The 23,786-nt window shown below is 34.8% G+C and overlaps 3 protein-coding genes across 7 annotated transcripts in view; 1 reads left to right on the top strand and 2 right to left on the bottom strand.

Moving 5' to 3' along the window:
* The window catches only part of LOC106161287 (SNF2 related chromatin remodeling annealing helicase 1-like), a 29,679-nt gene extending 14,959 nt beyond the window's left edge, over positions 1-14,720 (top strand). For all 3 annotated transcript variants that reach the window (XM_087012460.1, XM_087012461.1, XM_087012459.1), the window contains exons 10-16: positions 10,636-10,768; positions 11,773-11,843; positions 12,350-12,449; positions 12,791-12,973; positions 13,501-13,601; positions 13,715-13,802; positions 14,157-14,720. In XM_087012460.1, the coding sequence (XP_086868586.1) occupies positions 10,636-10,768; positions 11,773-11,843; positions 12,350-12,449; positions 12,791-12,973; positions 13,501-13,601; positions 13,715-13,802; positions 14,157-14,504 (1,024 nt within the window). In that variant the 3' untranslated portion in view covers positions 14,505-14,720. The remainder of the gene's footprint in view (positions 1-10,635; positions 10,769-11,772; positions 11,844-12,349; positions 12,450-12,790; positions 12,974-13,500; positions 13,602-13,714; positions 13,803-14,156) is intronic.
* LOC106161290 (uncharacterized) lies at positions 8,400-10,746 on the bottom strand. The gene is made up of 2 exons (XM_087013105.1): positions 10,626-10,746; positions 8,400-9,487 (listed from the first exon to the last, which is right to left on the bottom strand). The coding sequence occupies exon 2, from the start codon at positions 9,477-9,479 to the stop codon at positions 8,400-8,402; it is 1,080 nt and encodes a 359-aa protein (XP_086869231.1). The 5' UTR covers positions 9,480-9,487; positions 10,626-10,746.
* Positions 14,721-15,101: 381 nt separating the features above from the next.
* LOC106161289 (integrin beta-1) overlaps positions 15,102-23,786 on the bottom strand; it is a 39,867-nt gene continuing 31,182 nt past the window's right edge. For all 3 annotated transcript variants that reach the window (XM_013538195.2, XM_013538194.2, XM_013538196.2), the window contains exons 14-23: positions 23,535-23,586; positions 22,988-23,146; positions 22,467-22,606; positions 22,058-22,200; positions 21,563-21,672; positions 21,092-21,184; positions 20,368-20,494; positions 19,758-19,880; positions 18,761-18,927; positions 15,102-18,316 (exon numbers count right to left, since the gene is read on the bottom strand). In XM_013538195.2, coding sequence (XP_013393649.2) covers positions 18,245-18,316; positions 18,761-18,927; positions 19,758-19,880; positions 20,368-20,494; positions 21,092-21,184; positions 21,563-21,672; positions 22,058-22,200; positions 22,467-22,606; positions 22,988-23,146; positions 23,535-23,586 — 1,186 coding nt within the window. In that variant the 3' untranslated portion in view covers positions 15,102-18,244. The remainder of the gene's footprint in view (positions 18,317-18,760; positions 18,928-19,757; positions 19,881-20,367; positions 20,495-21,091; positions 21,185-21,562; positions 21,673-22,057; positions 22,201-22,466; positions 22,607-22,987; positions 23,147-23,534; positions 23,587-23,786) is intronic.

The raw sequence follows: 23,786 nt of genomic DNA, 5'->3' as shown, positions 1-23,786 counted from the left end.
TAGCACAGATTTGCTGTACGTGCATCAGGTTGAAAATCTGCCGGTTACTAGTGATGGAAACCGGGCGTGACCCTATAATGGCAACTTGTATGTGAAAACACAATGCACAGATGGAAAGCGTGCATAAAACCAGAAGACAGAGAAATGTATCCATTTTACACTCGTAGATAAGAGCTGTCGATGAACAGCTGTTGTCTGTTCTAGGGTATACGTGTCGTTATCCCAGCAAAACTGAGAGGGTATATTCTCAGGGAGTTACATACTGGGCATGTGGGAGTTGTAAAAATGAAGGCTCTGGCAAGAAGCCTGGTGTGGTGGCCTAACATTGATTCTGATATAGAGAAAATCACGAAGTCGTGTGAAGGGTGTCCTGAGCACAAACGTTCCCCAGCAGCAGCCCCAATTCACCCTCGGGAATGGCCTTGTAGACCATGGGAGCACATACACGTGGATTTTGCAGGCCCATTTTTGAACTCAATGTTTCTGATTGTGGTACATGTAGATGTGCATTCGAAATGGCCTGAAGTGGTACCATTGCGAAAGACCACAGCCAGAAAGACAATCGAGGTCATGCGCGAGATATTTTCACGGAGTACCCAATGTGTTGGTCAGTGACTATGGGCCGCAGTTCTCCTCATGGAGTTTGCCAATTTTATGAAGGTGAACGGCATTAAACATGTAAAGAGTGCACCGTATCACCCAAGCTCGAATGGGTTAGGTGAGCGCTTTGTGCAGTCTTTTAAGGCCACTATGAAGGCTAGTTGGAAGGAAAATGAATTGATGAGAAAAAGTTTGGCTAAGGTGTTACTGGCATACAGAAATGCACCCCATGCCACAACAAGTGAAACTCCCGCACACCTGTTTTTAGGTCGGAAATTACAGTCTCGTTTAGACCTAGCATTGACCAACGCATTTGAAACAAACAGGTGGATGTGGCAAGTCCCAGATCGAGTGTGCTGCATGACTTTGAGCCCAGGCGACATGTGGATATTCGCAATTACCATGCGAGCGCTAATGCAAAGTGGGTTCTGGGGTTATTACTGAGAAAACCGGACCAGTGTCATATTGAGTACAGGTAGAAAATGGTACTTGGCGCAGGCATGTTGATCAAATACATGATTCCGTGGGACAAAATAAGGAAACACTCTCAAAATGTGCCCCAGTCGGTGAGGAAGAATAGTTATTCAGGGGGTCAGAATCGTGAATTGTGTTTCCAAGATAATCAGTCTTCACAAACTAAAGGTGAACAGGTAGTTATGCAGTCTAGTACTGATCAAACCAATGATAGAGAAAGCGAGGGGATAACACGTAGAAACCCCAGACGTAATGCAGGCTCACCTAAATGGTTAAATGATTATGTTCAGTTTTAAGTACTGGTAGAGATATGTGATTTTAAATGATTGTCAGTTGAATTTATATTAAATCTTCTTAAATCTTCTTAAATCTTCTCGCGTGCATTCGAGACCAAAATATCATGTGGTGGGATAGGATATAGCACAATCCTCAGACGTAAGTTGCGAGTTTTTGTACAGTGTGTCGGATAACGAATAGCCCAGAACTGCACACGTTGTGGATATAAATGTATTCTGAGCAATAAGACGATTATATCGTATGAATCTTATCTTATTGTAATAAAGTGTTGTTGTTGTCTGCTTTTCCCGCGGTTTTAAGTAGGTCATCAGAAAACCCCGCTCGATAGGCTATTTCTTAAGAAATTTTAACAAAAAACCAAGCGTTTCGGAAAAAAACCTGGACTAACTTTGAATGCAGGAATGGGGTCGTTGACCATTGGTAAGTAGGGGAAAATTGCCGTTTATGCCAGGAAAATCCAATTTTTGGCCAAAACGAAGGGTTATTATGACTTTAAGATTCAAATGGCCCAATTAAACGAGGCCCCATTGTAATGAAGACAACATGATGTACACTCAATGTGATGATATGATCATTAATTTATTTGTTTTATATATATATATATATATATATATATATATATATATATATATATATATATATATATATTTATATATTTATATATATTTTTGTTGGTAACAGTCATAATTTGTGGTACCTCACGTTTCAGTTGGGAGGAATGTTATGTATAGGACTTATTTGTGTGGTGCGACTCACTGCGCATTAATCTGGACTTGTAAAGTGAATAATAAAGTTAGTTCCAAGAAATGCATTGACTGGTGTGGACGTTATTTCTCAGAGGTTCAGACACATACGTAACACTTTGGCCTAAAAGTTGGTTTTTAAATCAACATTTTAGTCTTAAGTTCTTTGCTCCAAGATTGATCAGTGGTAGGCCAGTTAAATGAAATGCATTTGTTTTATTACAAGAAAGGCATTGCACATGTTTCATACCAGTTCTAACTTTATATAAGTGCATTACCATGCTTTACCTTGAAAAGAAAGCATGTGATATAATAAGAATACTAAACTGATTAAAACAAGTGGGTATAAAGATCATTATATTTAGGTTAATGATAAAAGAGGGGCTCTAGTTTATCAGGATCACTTAGTTTTACCCATGTTAGTATTAATATATATAACATTAAAATTGCAGAGATAAAGAAAAGTTTTTGTGAGTGAAAATTATGGTTATCACATGTGAACATAGAATGTAAATGTCTTAATGAGACATAAATATGCCGTGAGCCTACAATACCTGACACTAAAATGGAACATAACAGAATGTGCAGCAGTGGATAGCTTGAAAGAAACAATGATTTATTAAAGAAGTACCCATATTCAACACCCAAACTTACCAGAGAACATATGTTCATTATGGATAAAGAAAATATTGGTAGGTAGGTCAAAGCCAAGCATATGGTACATGTAAATAGCGTATTCATGAGAAATGTTGAAAATGTGAAAGTGTCCAATGCCTTGTAATTTTTTTTTGGCATAGGGATAGTGACCACAGAAAAAAAAAGTGTAAGTACTCGTACAACAAACATTTCTGATAAAAAAATATATGTCTCAGATGTTACTGGAATTTGTACATGGGTACTTCTTAATGTTCTGAGAGTACTTATAAGCAAAGTAATGAACCATATGATAAATGCTGCTGGTGGCATCATTACAAAGAGAACATAAATGTAAGCTAAGTTGTACCCTACCAAATGAAGGAGATAAACTAAACGCTCTGAGTTAGAGCCAGAAACCAGAGGTTCAATCACATGATCATATGCCTTCAGGACTATGAAGTGAAGGGGAGGTCTGATACAATTGAAAAGGATCAGAACAAAAAGATATTTGATATAGATAAACATATTGTGCGTGATTGGTCTCAGTACTTGATAAATGCTCTTCAACTTCAGCCAGATACATCTGACTGGGGACAGTATGAACAGAACTATGCTATAGAGAGATAAACAGTTGTGACATGTCAGGCGATGGTAACCACGACTGGGCATTGACTCATACTGACAAGAGCAAGGTCTGTCTGTCCTTTCTTCATCAGTTTGGAGAATAGGAATATTGATGGTTTCTGCAACTGAGTTCTGTTGTAATGGCTGTTCTGTTTTAAAATGAGCAGAGCTGGGTTCATCTGTCACATCTTGTGTCAGAACAGTGTTGGTGGCTTCATTTGAGCCCTGTTGTAATGACTCAAAAGTTCTTTCCAGACTGTCAGCTAAATGATTCTGTTCTGTATTCCTTAGTGCACTGACAAAATATCTATAGGGGTGACACTGTGGGTTACTTCTACGAATGTAATCAATTAAAAGATGACATTGGTCTTGACGGAATTTTTCTACTCTGATTTTTTCTTGTTGATGGTCATTGATGACATGGTGCTGGTACAGGTAAGGCAAGAGTTCATCTACATTCATGTTTTCTACCAGCAGCTGATAGTTTTTTTGGATGGCCAGCTTCCACGGATCACATGCCATGATGATTTCTGAAGGAAAGCAAAATTTTAGAACATCACTAACTAACACTTCTCATGATTCCATGGCTTGTCATTTATTGCTGTCCATATATGTATCCATTCCCTTTATTACTTTTTTTCTGAAACCCAATATATGTTAATAATAGGAGAGAAAAAAAGACAAATTTTGAAAATTAGTGTTAATTTAGAATCTTATCATTCTTGTGTGAAATGAATTGCTGCTTCCCAAGTTATGGTTTCTTTCTTTTACTTCATAATTATCAAACATTTTTTTAAGGGGGGTCTTTTTTAAGTTGAATGACTGCAGTCCAACTGCAATCTTTGGGGCCTGAAACCAGAGGTTCAATCACATGGTCATATGCTTGCAGGACTATGGAGTGAAAGAGTAGCCTTAATATATGGAAGGGAGTGAATGTAGATTTCTTCCTTGAACAGGTACAGTGTATATGGAACATGTGCCTCGTTCATGTGCTCATATTTTTGGGTAAATATTGAAAACAGAAATGACTGAAAAAATTTGATAACAAATGAACAGTTGCATGAAACCCTCTGATGGCCATACAGAAGACTCACAGATTCAAAGTTACATACTGTACATGTGTGATCACTACAAGAACCAGAATATTTTAGTGTTTTGCATATGCAATATTGGGGGAGAATGCCTGGGGGCTTCTGGGTGTCTTGCCTTGTTTGGTGATGATTTAAATATTAAATCAAGTAATTTCTTGAAAATAGTTAGTGAATACGTTTACACATAACAATTTTGAGTCCCCATTGGACAAAAGTCTTTGTAACAGTTCTGAGGGTCCTTAATTGCTGATCGCTGCCTTGTTTGCATGGCCATACACGGTATTTCGATATCTTTTAATTCGTCCTATAGTGGCCTCTGTTGATGGGTCTGTGTCAGAGGGGTTGTCCCATGCGTTCAACCGAGGATGAGGGTTCAACGAAGTGACATTCCTCAGCAAAAGCACAGTCAGTGTGAGGTCTAAATCACCAACAGTTACTGATGTGGAGGGATTACCAGCAGGATACAGTTGGTTTCGCTGGTGGTGATTAAAGATTTTTGGTGATAATCCAAGCAGTAAGGTCCAGACCGTTTTATCACTAAGCACCTTATTCAGAAAACCCGTGTTGGTGTCAGATAAATTGGGATACTTTTTTCTTAGCTCTTTCTGGAGAACATTTTGCACGACCTTGAGGGCATAATCTACAATTAAAATGCTCATGCGGAAAAAGTTCTCCTGGTCGGAGTCGGTGTGTGTTTTTGCTGTTGCCATGATACAAGTCACTTAGATATCTTTCTTTGCCTCATCTAGCTGATATAATACAAATAAGGTGGAGAATTTGTCTCAGTCAGTACACACTTAATAAACATTCAAAACATTTAAGATATTTTTTAATGAACTAAAAGCGTCAAGTTTTGTATGAATCATATAAGCTAGTAGAATTTATTTCTCGCCAAAATGTAATGTTTTCGAATTTGACAACCATATTGTGTTATCGCAACACTAATACCTAAAAGATGTAGTTTATTTGTCTATCTTGTACTATTTGTGTTAGTTTGGTTATTTGATTATTTTTAAATTTCATGTGCCTGAAAACAGAAGTGATACAGTAGAGACTTAAGATGATTTTGCATGATTTTAAGACTTGGGGTAAAGAACCATAAAAATTGTGTGTAAGCAGCAATAATACTAGGGTATGTTGATAATGTTAATTGTGTGGGAGCCTGATTCAAAAGTAATTTTAAATTGCCTGCCAAGGAAATTTATTTATTTATTATTATTATTATTATTTTTATTATTATTATTATTATTATCAAATTTAAACAGTCATTGATGAAACTGAAGATATGAAGACTAATTATACAATAATCACCACCAGAATTAGCACAAAAATTCATGCGTTAACACTCCTGTTGACAATTCTGATATGTACTGGTGGTGCTAGCTAACTCATGAAAGCAAAGGCCTCAAAAGGTGGGGAAAAAAGGACCAGTTGCCAAACCAGCTGTGGTGTGGCAGCTCTCAAATTTTTACTATATATTTCATCTCCTCAACACGCACATTACTGTGAAGCCATGCACCAGTTTTCCCAACAGCAGAACTGTCACTTTGCTAATATCCTACTGTCTATCTACCAGTTTGACCACTGTAAAATCATACACCTGTTATAAACAGACAAAACCAGGTCAAACTAATTATTTCATAATGCATCTATCTTTGTGCTGATTTAAAATGTGTGTAAATGTTAATTACACCAAAGATTTATCTGTTATCAAAAGAATGTATGTAAGGCAGTAAATAAGGAGGAAATGTGTCACTCTATCTTAAGTACCCTTACGCATGCCTTTGTTGATTTTGGCTGTGGACCCTTTTTATCTTTGAATTATCAGAGAAATCACTTACCATATAATGCAGCAAGCTGTCTATCTGAGCTCTGATAGCTTGATCTGAGACAACCAAGTTAAAGCTAACAGCTTTCTTATCTTTCTTATTGGGAATTTTTTGTGTATATTTTTAGCTAAAAATATCAGCCACCTTGTAACAGAGGCTTTGTTTAGATTATATTGCTGTTAGTTTTGTACTCAGTAGTTCAGGTAAATAATGGCACTGCCTTGACCCAGATGTTGAAATGTTTTGTACTGTGGGGTATTGTTTACCTAAAAAGCTTTGATCTGTTATGGTAACGCAAAACATGGATACAGAAATTTCCCATTTACTGAAATTGAGATTTGACCAGGGCTCCATATAATTATGCAGGGCTGTGTGTGTTGCAGTAGTTTTTGGGGACAAAGTAAGGATATTTGATAAATTTTATTATCGTTAGTTTTGCACTGGGTTTGGAGTGCTGCCCTCTACTTGGATCACAGCATTTTTTCACTAGATATTCACAGTAAATTTCTGTGACTGTTTGTTACTGTAGCTCTGCACACATTTTCATACCAGCCTTAGAGGGCATTCCCAGAGATTTAGATCGATCTTACTAGATCAACCTTACTCCCTGGGGGTTCACGTAAAATTGCAGTCAGCCGACTGCGCACGGAAGTTAATTACACCCTTAGAGTTTTTAGTAGGCGGGACAGACTTTTAAGCCGGATTATCTGACAGTAATCTAGTGAGATTCCCCACAGGGATTGATCAAGCTAAAATCTATGGGAATGCCCCCTTAGAGAATGTTTACACAAATATGACATCATCACCCAGCTGCCCTCTAGTGGAGAGAATGGAAGTAACATTTATTACAATGGTGCAGATTGTATTGATTTTAACTGGGACAGGAGTATAGGGGGTGATATTAAAAAAAAATTTTTCATCCGTGTGAATTATTTATTTTTTTTGTGTGTGTGTGTTTTTGCATGCATTGCCTACAAACAACTTTTGTTTCAAACTCTACATTATGCTGAACATGGAAGTTCTGCTTTTAGAAGTATCTTTATTCTTTGTTTGTACATGTAATATAATTTCAATAATTGAACATAATGTTCTAGCATTTCTTGCACTTTTATTTGTGATTAATGAGAAGAAAGATTTATGACATATGGAAGGGTATTCTTTAGAACAAAGTATAAAAGAATCCATTTTTTAAACATTTCCAAGAAATTAAAAATATCAAATAAGGGAATTAAAGCTACAAAAATTCCAGTGTTTTGCAGTATATTTTTTAAATTGATTAGTTGCTGCAGGTAAGACTGATTGGCATATTTCTGTTTCATAGTTGCTAAAGTCATTTTATAAGTCTGCCTTTACCCTTATATACCACTTCATTTATTCTCTCTCTCTCATTGGTTCATGATGATAAACATTTATATGCTGTTCAGACAATGTTGAAAAATAAATAAATATATAAATAATGAATGTTTTTGTTAATGACTCAAGTCCAGGAATTAATTAATGCAGCTTCTTGAAGTTCACATTCAGTGCATTATGCATAATATTTATTTAAAGTTGTTTGAAAACAAAACAACCAGAGAACTTTGACATTAAAATTCCAACCAATTTTATTACTGACACTTAAATGTTATATACCACAATATTATAAATGATGGTCTTATTCATGCTGAACAATGCTCAACTCATCATAAGGAGCTGACTAATAAAATAGAATAATTATCTTTAACCAGGTGTTTAATTATAAAAAAAAATTAAATGACCAAGTTCTGTGTTGCAGATGGCTCATCAGGAGCACACTTTTAAGTTTCAAAGCCCTACCAACTTAAACCAGAGGATAATATTATATTATATCATCTGATCTTCAGATTGCTGTAACCAAGAAATCTTAAAAGATTAATATACATGGTCATCATTATAGTCTAGATAATTAATCAGTATTCTAACAAAGATATCAAAATGATTAAAATAAGTAAATATTAAAATTATATCTATACCTTACTAATTTCTGTAAAGTAATAGTATAAGATCATTTGAAAACATAGTGAATATATAATGCACATACTAAAAGAATGTGTAGCAGTATTATTTTTAGGGATATGCTGTTAGAATCACATTTGACCAGAATACGTAAATGTCTTAATATCTGATACCAAAATGGAACATAAAACAATGTGCAGCAATGGATAGCTTAAAAGAAACGAAGGTGTATTGAAAATGAAAAAAATCAGAGAACATACATTGTCAAGTGCATTTATTATAATTAAAGGTGATCTTGTCATGTCAGCTGAGGGCATCACGTCATATTCTACGCTTAGTAGTATCACAATCAGCAGCATTGTAAGTACAAAAACAAAGATTAATTCTGTATTTTTTAAAGCTGGTAACATAAAATATCTGACCACAAATGAACATGATACAAATAATGTCCCCCAAACCTTTTGTAAAGGAGAAACAATGTCTTTGAATGCTTCATATACAGGCATTATTTTGCTGTTTTTAGTTGAATTACCTAGAATACAACATAGCACTATTGTAGTGAAAAAAATGGTGAATATTACTTCTGGCATCATTACAAAAAGAATGTTGATCCAAGCTATGTTGTATCCTACAAAGTGAAAAAGATATACCAAACGCTCTAAGTTTGAACCAGAAAGCACAGGTTCAACCATGTCATCATACGTCTGCTTGGTGATGGACCTAAGGAGTGAATCCAATCCTTTGTAAACCTTCGTGACATAATTAAAGGGGGGCTCTTTATCAAGGGAAGAGTTATTGTTGGTAAAAATTGTGTCATCTGTGTTCTGCTGTAATGGCAGATCTGTTCTACACTGAGCAGAGCTAAGTGTGTCTGTCACATCTTGTGTTGGAACAGTGTTGGTGACTTCACTTGAGTCCTGTTGTAATGATTGATATGTACTTTCTAGACTGTTGGCTAAATGATTCTGTTTTATTTCCCTGAGTGCACTGACAAAATGCCCATAGGGTTCAAAATCTGGGTCCGTTCTACGGATATATCCAATCAAACACTCACATTGGTCGGGTCGGCTGTTTTTAGCCTTGATTTTTTCCATTTGGTTGTGGTTGATGACATTGTTTTGGTACAGGTATGGCAAGAGTTCATCTGCATTCATGACATCTACCAGAAGCTTGTAATTTTTCTGGATGGCCTGTTTCCATAGAGGTTCCATGATATCTTCTGAAGTAAAGCAAAATTTACACCTTTCTATCAACTAACACTATTAACTCACAGAGGTACAGCCAGGGTTATAGAATGAAAGAGCTTTCAAATTATTAATATTTGGAAGGGAATATATATTTCCTTAAAGGAAAATGGACAGAAAAAAATTCAGTTTTTGAAGTTTAGGGAAACAATGTGTAGAGAATCAGTCTGTTTACTTAGCAATGTTAAAATAGGTTTACCACTCTATTAACGCTATAAAACAGGTTATTAGGAGAAAAGGAGTGTGTTTTTTAAACACCCGACCTCAATATTCAAAATTAATATGAAGCAACAGATCTAGGTCACATGGCCGGGTGAAAATTTCCAGTTTATGTGTTAAGAAATCATTTATAGGACTTGTTTTTTTCTGAAGGATATCCTCCATTCTAGCCATTCTGATTGTCTGTGGGAAACCCTTTAGGGAAAATAAACTAACTGCAGTATGTTGTGTGCTCATATGTTTGAAAAAAAAAAAAAGATATACCAAACGCTCTAAGTTTGAACCAGAAACCACAGGTTCAACCATGTCATCATACGTCTGCTTGGCTACAGACCTAAGGAGTGGATCCAATCCTTTGTAAATCTTCTTGACATATTATAATTAATTAAATGTTAAGAAATCATTTATTATATATATATATAACAGAAGTATCAGCAAAATGTGAAAGGAAACTGAATACATTTTAGAGCCCTTGTGATGCTTTTGCCAAAAAATGAACAGTTGCTTGAAATCCTCTGATTACCATATAAAAAACTTACAGATTCAAAGTTACATACAAGTACATGTATGTAAATCTGTAATGGTCATCAATTTACAGGGAGTCCAACCCCAGTAAGCCAAACCAACCAAACAACTTAATTTTTTGTTAGTAAGCTGTCTTTGGAAATAGAGGCTGTCTTTTGAGGCCAATGGTCATCCAAATGATGGTTGGCTGGCTCTCTGGGGAAAGCATTTGCCTGTTTAAGTGTCATTCCCAATATTAACACCACGGTGGCCTAGTACCAGATATTTATTTCCTTGTTCAACTTAGTCTAAGTGATTAAAATCTTAAGATTAGATTTACCTGTATACAATGCCATTTATTTTATTTAATATGAATTTTATTTCACTTACTTTATTTCAGACGCCTGAAGAAGGATGTGTTACAGCAGTTACCTGCTAAGAGACGGCAGATGATAGTGCTGGACCCAGAGCTTGTGAAGGTTGACAAGAATCTCAAATCTTCTGCAAAGTTGCTGGATTCAAACAAAATTAAGGTGAATTATTTTCAAGCTTGCATGTATGTAAGAGAAGAAAGTCCTCAGGATTTATCTGGAAATTGGGTAATTTGGGTTATATTTATGCCCCTCCCCCTCCCCCGTTTAGATATGTGTGCCTTCTTGTGGTTGTATTTTCCATATTATTTAAAGACACACTCTGAAATTGAAATCATAGTTGCAAGTATTTGTCTCATATTGGAAATGAAAACGGTAGAAGTTTACTTGTGGTAAATATAGAACTTAGACTTGTTGACTAAGGGGAAATTGTTTAAATTATAAACAGACAAATTGAATGTATGCCTGTAACAATATAAAAACCCACCTTCAGTTTTAAAGAGAATAAACCTTCACCGCATGTATGAAATAATGAGTATACTGTTGTTTCCGGTGTCACCTGTGAAGATGTACTGATGTCATGCACTGTGCCCTATAAATTGGTGATGAAAAACTTTCAACTGCTGTGCTTTAATCATAAATACCTCAAACTGACCTAGAAAGATAAGTTTTATGTGTCACATACACTTGATGCTAGGTATTAAATATAAGATGTCACAGTTCCATAGTATTACCATAAACTTATGCTGAATGTTTATTATATTTAAGTATTAAATACATTATTATTATACGTTCACTTTCTTCTTTTTTAACTGTCTCAAAGTCAAATTTTCTGTGTCGACATATCCTTCAGAACTGTTAATCTTTCCCAATTTGACCTTATTAAACTATGACTTAGTCTAGTAAACCTCCACAAGTGAAAGTACCAAATGTCAATACTTCCTTCTGAAATGCATTTGAAAACTAAATCATTTCATTAAAATGGTATAAACACGGAATCCAAGTGCAGGAACAGATCAAGCAATGATTTGTGAGTTACATTGACAGTCACTGTACTATATTAAGAGAAAATCATTTTTTTCATGGAAAATTCCGAATAGCATACCCGGTAACTAAAAATGTTATTATGATGTTTATGCAAACTGTTGCATTTTTTTTTATTATAGGGGTCTGACCGCCATGGCTTTTTATTGACGTATTTCCATGACACAGGACAGGCAAAAGTGAAAGCTGTCAGGTAAAATAAATATAATTGTTAAGACATCACATTAAAGTATGATATGTTAATTAGGTTACTTATGTAGATAAAAATTTTGGTAGAGTAATAATTTGCATAGATTTGCAAGTAAGTTATACTAAGGTGAAACTCTGAATTGAGTTATATAGAACTTTGGCTGTTAAATAGTGCCGATAGATTGTTGAATTGACGTCTGCATTTTTTGCGTGAATGGCATTCCACAGAGTTACCAATTGAGGTTAGAATTTATACTTATTTCTTTCCACAGTTTTATTGCTATTTTGTTTCCTCAATGGTTACAATTTTTAATTCTGTATTATCATTTCCTTTACTTTGTATTTATTCATTCATTGCTTTATATTTTTAGCTTTGGTGTGTTTAAGGAAATCAGTTTCTAATGTTTTAGCTGAATGAATTTTTATTATTGTGTAATAAAAACTGTAATGTTAATTGCCATTGCATTTTATTTATTACAATATTTTATTATGATTATTATTTACCTGTAGAGATTATGTGATAGACCTACTGGAAAGCGGCCACAAGTTCCTGGTGTTTGCCCACCATAAAGAGGTGCTAGATGCCTTAGAAGAGGCAGTGAGGAAAGAGGTATTTACCAAACAGCAGTAGTTTCACTCATAGTAACACATAGTAGCACTGGAAGGCTACAGAGTGGCTAAAAGCTCCGTAAGGTGCAGCTTTAATTTAATGTAAAAAAAGTGAACAGTTTTATGTAAAAATATTGTGCTGCTTCATAGGTTCACGAAATGTGTAATGTTTTAAAAAACAATTTAGTTGTACCACAATACATTAAGTATAATACTGAAATATCCCCCCCCCCCTTCCATCATAAATTTATTCAAAAGTCATCTGCAGCTTAGTTTGCCATACACTGCAGCAGTATTTCCACACTTGTTTTTATGCTTTTAAATTATATTTTTTGTATCCAGAGGTATGGCTACATTAGAATTGATGGGAAGACTAATCCAGAGCAGCGTAACTTTTTCTGCCAGAAGTTCCAGACCCGTGATGATGTCATGGTTGCCATATTGTCCATCACTGCTGCCAACGCTGGTCTGAACCTCACTAGCGCTGCCCTGGTGGTGTTTGCTGAACTCTTCTGGAATCCAGGGGTAAGTCTATGGCCCCATTCAGAATAGGGGGCTAAGTAGTCCAAGGGTCAAATATGGCGACCCACTACAAAGCTTGCCGTCTAATCTGCTAATAGATACTGAATAGATACCCTGTGGGGAAGAATTCAAGTGGGTTGGCCATACTTGACCCAAAGACTAGTTAGTTCACTGTTCTGTGTGTGTGCCCGCGTAAAAGGTTTGGATTTGTTTCTCTGGTTGTATTTGTGTATGTTTAGTAACAAATTACGTATGTTTTGGTGAGCAGGGTATTTCCTTATAACACTAATTAGCACCATATAAAGCACTAGCCAGAGAGGCGCCAGGCTAGTAAAAAGTTTACTTTTAAGTTAATATGTAGTATGTAACACTAGCCCACTCTTAGGTCCTGATTGCCAAAAGGCTTGTCAATTAATAAGCTTTAATAACATTATAGATTATCTGTCCAACTCAAAGAAACCATTCACATTTACAATATAAGAACCAGTCGTGTTTTCTTTTGATCACAATAATGTAGCCAATCTTTTCAGATTCTGGTTCAGGCAGAAGATCGCTGTCATCGTATTGGACAGCAGGACTCGGTCAACATTCACTATCTGGTGGCACGGAAGACGGCAGATAATTATATTTGGTAAATGTCAGTTTTGATGTTATTGAAATCTTTTGGAAGGAAAAGAAACATTTTTAATTTAACTAGTAGAACAAAATGGCTGTCCCTGGATAATGAGCCTCCTACTGTTTCAGGCCTTTAGTACAGAAGAAGCTGTCAGTGCTGGGCAAGGTTGGCCTGAGCAAGGAAGACTTTTCTGAGGCAGACACTACGGTTCTTAAGGTAGCCCAAAATAGTAATTGTTTGAAATGAGAAAATATTCAGTCATGAAAATAAAATAATTTTGAGTTAGAATCTGGATATGTCGTACTTTGACATGTAGTGAATCTTTTTTGTTATCACCAGTGGTCTCTTTCATATAACTTAGAAATGAGCTTGCATATAAGGCAAACAAACTTTGTAAGAAAAGGAAACTTTTTGTAAAACACAGGCAATGAAGACATTTGATAATTAAAAGAAAAGCAGCCTTTCATTTACATTTATTCCAGAAGATTCTGTCTTCAATGCTTATTTTATACTGTAATAGTATTTCATAAAGAAAAAAAATTATAAATGCATCATCATTTGCTGTTGTAGGACAAGAAACAGAAAGATATCCTCTCCTATTTTGAAGAATCATTTATGGAGGAAAGTGACATTCCACAGGTTCATGACAAAGGTGCCGCCAACAATCAAACCCTGGCATCTTCATCCAATCAAAAATCTGAACATCCTAGAGGTCAAAGAAGCATGCTACAGTTTGTATCAAATGGCAGCAAGGGGAGCACTGTAAAGGGGGAACAGCTGGCAGCAGAGAGACTGAAGGATGAAGACAATGTTATGAGTGTGGATGAAGAGCTAACGGGTGACTGGCTGGACGAACTTGACGAAGAATGGGACGAACCTGCAGAGAAAAAAGTGAAAGTAGCCCACAGCGAAAGGTGAACAACTGGCAGCCAAAGGACAGAACCAGGAAATAGGGCAGATGGGTCTTGAAAATATCACATTAATGATGCAGTGTAATAAAGGAGGCTGGCGACATATCTGTATGTTAACTGAAAGATAACAGGGTCCTTTGGAGTATTCAAGGAGGGCAGAGATGTGAGCACAAACGTTGGCATGGAATGGGTTTCCTTGTCTCCTCTGGAACTCGGGGGGGGGGGGGGGGGGGGGGGGGGGGGGGGGGGGGGGGGTACTTGGTACCAGTGTCAGGATGTGAACCATGGTGCCATATTCCAATTTGTTGGCATGTTACTGAAGAGTACAATGTTTAAAATTTGATTGTTTAGTTAAACTTTACAGGGGCGAACATATGACGATCAAAGTTAGGTTATTAAGTTTACATTGACAGCAAAATGGAGGCTGGATAAACAAAGATAATTGGGAAAACTGTCAGAAAATATCTGGATCTGCTTTATTACTTGTTTAGCTACATTCTGCTTGTGTTGATATTCATTACTTTACAACTTTGTTTCCAACAATCATCCACAAAAGAGAGATAAAAAGTCAAATTTACTGGACAGAAGTCAAAATAAAACCAGCTTGTAAAGAAAAGTTGTTTTATTGAATATTAGTTTACATGATATTATAATTGTGACCTATGAAAAAAAGCATATAATGAGAAATGATTTTTCAATTTCTATAATTTCTTAATTAAAATGATATAACTGTGAAACCATAAAAGGACTACTCACTGTTAGTACCGAGTCTTGTTTTCCGAAAAAATTTTAATTGGATTACCAATGCATCTGTAATCAGTATAATAGCCATACTGAGCACAGATGAGAAATTTTAATTAAAATAAATTCAAATTTTGGACAAATGCAACAAAAAAGATAAACTACAAATCATGATACATTTTGTTACAGCATTTCGCAAATTCCTTGCTTGCGTATGTGTACAAAAAATAATAATTCATATGCACTACACATATATGGAATGAAAAATAAGGGAAAATAAAATGAGGAATTACAATGGGTTGAAAAAGATTCCTACAGGAAGTTTTTAAATATGCAAAATGTTATTAGTTTACACAAAAGAAAAAGTATTTTATAGATAAAAAGTTGGGTCATATAATGTAAACCAGAACACAGAACATTTAGATTCTAATACATATTTTTTGGGTCCATAAATACAGATCTAACCTCTACAGGTCCAGTCTATATCCTTCACTACATTTTGCTATGTATATAAATAGCAAAGCAAATGCAACATTTTTAATGTGGACTTAATTAAATCATCTACAACTGCTCACTCGCACATTTCTCTGCATAATAAACTGTGTTTCTAAAACATATAGTGAATGGAATAATTTTAATTTAACATCCAGTCCTTACAAATGTGTTGAAAGGGCACTTGAATTGCAGCACAATATTAAATCATATACATTTTCTTAATAAAATAAGGAAAATGCAAAAAGGCAGTTATATGTGATAGAAAGTGCCTGCATCCAGTTAGTAACCAGACACCTCCATACTAGAGACCCAAGACTTGACCATGAACAGACTATAAGTACCTTTGTTAGTACACCTCAAAGTTTAATTTTTATGTATGAAGAACTGAACAAATAAGTAAAGGAAATTTAACAGGATGGTCTCTAAGTCTTAGATTTTTATAGGTTTCTTCTTGCTCCTTATTGAATAATAAGATAACAAAAATATTAGAACGGGACTGTTGCTCTTTTGAAGGATTAATTTACTCTCTTAAACCTCTCCAAACTCGGGTATTTGAATTTAACTTGCAATACTTACTATGCAACTTTCCTTTTCCTAAAAATGTTCATATTTCTTTATTTCAGGACCTGAGGCAAGCACGAATATTTAAATACAAAGCAATGTAAATAATAAGATGGCAGTTTAAATGCACTGTAAAAGTTACTTACTGGCAGTTACACTGAGAACGGACCTCAAAGTCTTCAATGCAAAGTTTTATAGGTGAATTGCTGCCAACACAATTCTAGGCTGTGTTCTATTTTATGTTAGCAAAACACCAAGATATAAATACCCAAAACTTCTTTAAAATTTGTTTCATAATGTCATGCACACTTCTACTATTAACCATTTTCATCACTTAAACCTCTTGATTTGTGGTTGGTTGAAAGATTCCAAAAATTGAACAACATGATAGAAAGCAAATTTAAGCAACAGTTTCATCCTTACTTAAATACAAGTCAAATGATACTTACAATAAGAATTCTTTTTCACATTTGTCCATTTTAAAGCACAATCTGGGCTATAAATACATGGGATACCACACAGCTATTGATACAATTAAAGCTTTCAGCATTATAAAAATTCAGCTTAACCTACCAACAGTATACATAGTGATAAGCAACGTGTCAATTGCACATTGTGTAGGTCACAGTACATTGTAAATAAATCTAATACAAGGCCTAATTTAATGCCTTTTTCAGCAATGTCTGTTATAATATCATGTCATTTCATCTGATATTAACTCAACTGTGACTACAAAATCTACACAGAGAAAAGAAACTTAGGACATACATGTAGAATCTCATTCTCTACATATTACATGTTACTCATATGACTTCATCTAAATGATTATCTAGGCTATGATTTTTCACTTTGATCAATAAGATACACAGGTAATACAAACATATTAATTACAAGTAACTAAAAAGCACTGAGACTGTTCTATTTACACAGACCCACTTTTTGGCATATGTTACAATTATATAGTTTGTATCCTAAAAGGCAGTTTCAACAGTGAGATAATAATATATAATTCAGCAGCATTTACAAATAAAATCCCATACAACTGATAAAATCATCAACTGAACCCATGGTTTCCAGTATAATGATAACAATCTAAATAAGAATAGGGTACATAATGAAGTTCACTAATCCTGACCTTTCTGATTTTTTTCTTTACCTTATACTTGTGACTGGCCACTTAAAAATTCAATTCATTGCTAAGTTCACGGACTTGAAAATAATCTAAATGCAACAAAAATTCAAATAAAAATGCCAGAAAATAATCTCCCCTATTCACTGCCAGAGTCACAGAACCTCAGTGTCACAAATCTTTGGCAACTGGTCACTTGAAACTTCTTGAAACTTTTTCAATGTTGACTGTGATCTGAATTTTGTATCCATCCATTTTCTAAATTTCTTTTTTCTCAGACACACGATACATTACTATCATTTAATTTTTGAATAAATAAATAAATAAATAAATAAATAAATATATAAATAAATAAATGCACTAAAAAGGTATTCAGGACTGCTGCTTATTTGTCCCAGAACTGTGTCACCATCAAGAAATTCAGCATTATATGCACATGTGAATCAATGCACATAACGCATATACATGATATATGTATAATATGCACAACACAGCCATACAGCACCTAAGTCATGCTTAGTACGTACGTAGTATTTTTAACCAAAATAACTAATATTACACCCAATCAATGATGAACTGTAGCAAAACTGAGACATCTTCACTTTCTGAGCAGCCAAAATGACTAAATTTTAACATTTTGCAAAAAAAAAAAAAAAGGCTCTTGTTTTATCCTACCACAATACCAACAAGTGCATTTTCTACAGGATAGTGCAACAATGTCAATAAATATCACTCCCTTTCCTCGACACATGGCACTTTCTCCTGGAATTACTACAATTTACTTTGCGTCTCTGGTAATTTTTTTATCTTGGTCTCTTAGCTCAGCTTTTCTGTCCCTCATATGTGGGGTTCTTGAATGTGGAAGTGGCTTGTTTGAAGATGGGATTTTCAGCCTAAAAGAGGAAAAAATTACAAAAATTAAGCCACTGATTATAATACTAAAAATAAAATGATTATCATAATTCACCATTCAACTGAATTTAGGGAAATATTTAAATATATGTCATTTATTTAACAGAGCTGATTCAATGTATTATATCACCATGATTGGAACCAATTAAACCAAAAACTGTAAAAAAAAGTTGCTGAAAATTACAAAATTATATAAATATTCAATACATCACAAGTGAAACATCTCTTACTAAAAGCTGTGCACTGTAAACTGAAGTAAACAATTTTATCAGCTGTGTTATGCATTCAAATACTAGAATAACAAAAATAACACGCTGAAAATAACTCTGAGCTTAGCAGTTGTTAAATAAACCATAAATTTAATTCAACTTTGGAGAAAAACAGTTCAGTTTTCTTCTACTTTAAGAGCATTTTCTTCAACTTACAGTATCCCATTTCGCCTGCTCTCTCTCCTTCTCAAACTTGGCGAACTCTCTCCTGTCATTAATGGTGGTGAGTATCTTCCAGATCAGCAGTATAGCCAGTCCTATGGCTACAATCCCTGCTATCACCCCCAGTACTATGGCTAATACATTGGCCTGGGCAGGACAGGCTGGAAATAGATTAATGTGAAGTTAATGGTGGTAAGTATCTTCCAGATCAGCAGTATAGCCAGCCCTATGGCTACAATCCCTGCTATCACTCCCAGTACTATGGCTAATACATTGGCCTGGGCAGGGCAGGCTGGAAATAATAATAATAATAAGTTTATTGAGCACTAAATGATGTGAATACATTTGTAGGCTCTCTAGACTACAATATTTACACAATATGTATATGGATATACAATTATATATGTTTACATATGTAGTATGTTAAATTATACATGTGTTAATGCAAATTATGCTATAATATTAATTAATTAAGCTATTCACAGCATTGTTGACAATAAGTGGCTGTGATATACTAGATCTCAGGTGAACTATGTATTTTAACAGCAGTCTTTACAAATTCTGCTATTACTAATAGAATAGAATACCAATAGAAATAGATTCATGTGAGAGCAATGGTGGAGTTTTTTTTAATAATAAAATTGAAAATAAAATTGAATGAAGATAGTAGATAGTCTGTTGTGAAGTTAGACTATAAATAAGAATTTACCTTAAAAGTGTGCTTTATGTTTGATAAACTGGCATCCTACCACACACACACACACACACATAATTATCATACATAGTCATGACTCATTTTTTTCTAAGTATTTTGTTTGCTTTTTAAAATTTTCATTATACTTTTATTTTCTTAAAATATTTTTTCTTCTGCTTTTTTATTTCATCAATTTATTCTGAAGGTAATAAAATTATTTTTCTATGTCACTTTTAAATACTGCATGCATCAAAATAATTCACAACTACCAATTCAAAGATCCATTTTAAAACCAACCTTTCGTTTGTTGTACTTTGATGTAGATATTCTTCTTGTTGCCGACATACTCATAGTTGTAGTAAAATTCACAGTCATCATCATCTTTGAACTGGCAGAATTTTATCTTCTCATCACTGTACTCTGAAGAAAGAAAACAAACCTACATATGATTCCTCTTTAAAATAAATAAATAAATAAATAAATAAATAAATAAATAAATAAAAAACACCCAATGCCTCAAAAAAACTTGGTTATTCCACATCTGATTGTACAATACAGGACTCTATCCACCTGCAGTGTGCCACTGGGTGATAAAGCTCAGTGAATGTGCATGATACTCATAATAAGATATACGGGGAGAAAAAACATTTATCTTCAATCTCCATTTCTTAGTAATATTTGGGGTATGTAACATGTGGTTCATTTCTGTAAGTGTTGTCTTTTCTCTAGTTGTAAAATAATTATCTGCACAGTTCAGTAAGTTTAACACTGATTTAAGTGAAACCATCACTATGATACAAAATGTCTCTATACGGATAAAAAAAACTAGGCCACAGTCTATTTCACAATTGGCTGCAGTGTTATCTCCCTTAGTTAGAAAATAAATCATCACAACTTAGCCACTCACTCTGCACATCTGGGACCATCTCTATGTTGGTACAGTTAGCCTTGCAGTACTCTGGGGAGTATTCTCCAGAATTGAATGCTGTACACTGGACACACAGCTTGGTTTCTTCACATAGTCCTGGACATGTCTGAAATATTATAGAAGTGTTACAGATGATAGTTATATGTTATATGTTATTACATAGTCTCCAGAATTGAATGCTGCACATTGAATGTACAGCTTGATTTCCTCACATAACCCTGGACATGTCTGAAATATAAAGGTCCAGTAGAGTTATAGATGATAGTTTTATGTCATACAATGTTAAATATTGTCTCCAGAACGAAATGCTGTACAATGGACACATAGTTTGGTTTCTTCACATAGTACTGGACGTGTCTGAAATATTACAGAAGTGCAATACATGATGGTTATATATTATATTATATTATATACATTCCTCACATAATCCTCGATATGTCTAAAGTAGTGTTCTACATTTAAGTTATAAAGTCTCTGAAACTGAATGCTATATTTTGGACACACAGTGTACAGCAGGCATCCCTAAGGAATGACGACTGCAAATGACAACTTTTAAGACAACATTTAATCATACATTAAGTGTAGCATCCATCTTATTATCTATCACTGAAAAAATTTAATATGTAGCAGAGATACCACCACAACTACTACTACTGCTACTACTATGACTACTACTACTACTACTACTAATAATAATACTCACAGGGCAGTCCTCACATGTGGGACCAGAGTGTCCTGACTCCAGTCTACACTGACATACACCACACACACACTGTCCATAGCCATTACACTCTTCCTGGAAGAGAGAGAAGAAAATATCAGCATCACACAGGGAAATCATATATAACATCTTAGCTGTACTGGTATATAACTAGACTCCACACACACATACACACTGTCCATAGCCATTACACTCTTCCTGGAATATAGAGAGAAAACAATATCAGCATCACACAGGGTTATAATATATTTCATATATGACATCTTAGCTGTACTGGATTTTAAACAGACTCCGCACACACTCACACCTCATAGCCATTACACTCCTGGAACAGAGAGGACAAAATGTCACCATCACACAGGGTTATAATATGGCAGTATCACACAGATAACTTTCATTACACACCTTCACACACACACACACACACATATACACACACACACACACACTTACCCCACTAGAGGCTATACAGTTCTCTTTACTTTCTGGACAGCTACAGGCATTGCCACTGTAACCTTCATTACACACACACTTGCCACATACACAGGTGCCTCTGGTAGGTCCTGAATACAGAAATATTCATATTATACAGGTATGAAGATAAGTTTCAGCATAATCATAATAATTCATATTCTCGATACAGATCTATGATAAATTTATGCATACATTTTTGTCTTAGGCAACATAATTATGTCATGTTACAGTTACAGTAGTGATAGCTGGTGTTTTCATATGAAGGCATTCATCACATTTTACATGGAAATCAAAAGATATTCACATTGATTTAACCATAAATTTTCAAATGAAAAGTAAGCATTGGTGCTTTGCATTCATACATAATATACTTTCCCAATGATGCTTTGGTCAATCTGTAAGCAATTTTTAAATTGATCAAATATTTGGATAAAAATCGGTAATCTGACCAAAAAAAGATCCCAAAATACTCACCACCACACAACTGATCCTCAAAATTATCACAGCTGAAGTCATTGCACTCACACAAGGGTCCGCGGTAATCTGGTAAACAAGTACACGCCCCACATATACACTGGCCTTTGTTAGAGCAGATGGTGAGGTCTGTAGAATTAGGTCTGGAAAAGTGATAACAACTAAGTTAACACACACACACACATATATATGCACTGACTTTTGTTGGAGCAGAAAATACTGTCTGTATGAATTGGGCCTGTGCGCCTGGAAATAAGTTTAGAAGAAAGTTTCACAAGTCCACAATCAAAACTAAATCTCATTTAGTTACTACTTTGCACCAGTGTGCTCTTAAATAAAAGGATGGATGTACTTATGTACAGGCAAGCAGACAGACAGATATATAGATTGTAACCAAGGTGCCTGTTACCTTCTACACTGTGCATCCAGAGCCTCTGTGGACTCCTTGTCTGTCTCACACTCACAGCGTCTTCCTGCAAACCCCCCGTCACACTGACATATACCACACTGGTATGTACCCTGACCCTCACACAGGGGACTTAATGGCACCTGGAATATATATATATAATGTATTTAAATTATATAAAATGAGCGTGTCCTGTGTGTTTTATGTCATTGTGTAACCAGGACCAAAACTGCATTTAATTTAGATGTTCCTAAAAGAGAACAGAGCCTGCTAAACACCAGTGACCTCTCTGATGTAATATGCAAATTACAATTAGAGGAGATCTCAGTTAAACACTATGTGATGTCATTATTCAGTTGATTGCTCATCTGCTTCTCTTGTTGTGAAGTGACCGTAATGCACAGAAAATCACTGCAAATGACTAACATAATCATCTTATTTATTTCAAGGCCCCAAAAAGTAAGTAAGTTTGTCTTGAAGTTAAAAGCAAGGTATGTTCAATGCAAAAATGAACATGAACATACCTCATTGGCAGGGAGCTCGCAGTCACACTCGCACATGAACTCCAAGTTCAGGACAAGTTTCTCTCCCAAACCACCACCAGGGGAGATTTCCACCACGCGGCTCTTCTGTGTGGGATCCTTTGGACACTGTGTTACTGTCATCTCCACATCAAAGGTCACCTGGTGGAGAATTATATAGCATGTCAACTGATGGGTTTAATCATTAATAACTCAATCATAACATTACCTCAGTTTGAATCATGATATTACTTCAGCTTGAAAAAAAAAAAAATGTGCACTTTATATATGCACTTTGTATCACAATTAAACACTGTCCAAGTAAAGTCACATGTGAAAACTATGGAGCGTAATCATATGAAAAGGCTTTAGGTACTGTAACATCTTATTTAGTAGAAATACTCATTTAATTTTTCCCTGTAATCTAAGGAACTGGTCATTACAAACAAGAGTATTCTAATTCAAACCAAGATTTTATAATATTATTGTATTACAGCTGTTATAAATGATAAGGTTGACCGTTATTTCACCAACAGATCAAAATTCTTACACTCTGTCCAGTTTTCAGTCCTAAACATTTGTTTGTGTTCATCTTTTTGGTCCTGAAAAAATAATGTGCTATGAACATGTGTTATGTAACTTTATATTAAATGCCTTGCTTGAAATGAAAATAACTGTTACAAAAGCAAATTTACCATTTAATAATTTACAGATCGTAACTGCAAAGCAAAGTTATTGTGTTATTTCAACTTAGCCAAGTGCATGAGTATAAAAGATAAAAAAAAACTTTTTTATATAACAA

Source organism: Lingula anatina, chromosome 5 (assembly GCF_051362555.1).
Source record: "Lingula anatina isolate TDL-2025a chromosome 5, LinAna3.0, whole genome shotgun sequence".
In the NCBI taxonomy this organism is placed as follows: domain Eukaryota; kingdom Metazoa; phylum Brachiopoda; class Lingulata; order Lingulida; family Lingulidae; genus Lingula; species Lingula anatina.
This window is presented reverse-complemented; position numbering and strand designations above follow the sequence as displayed.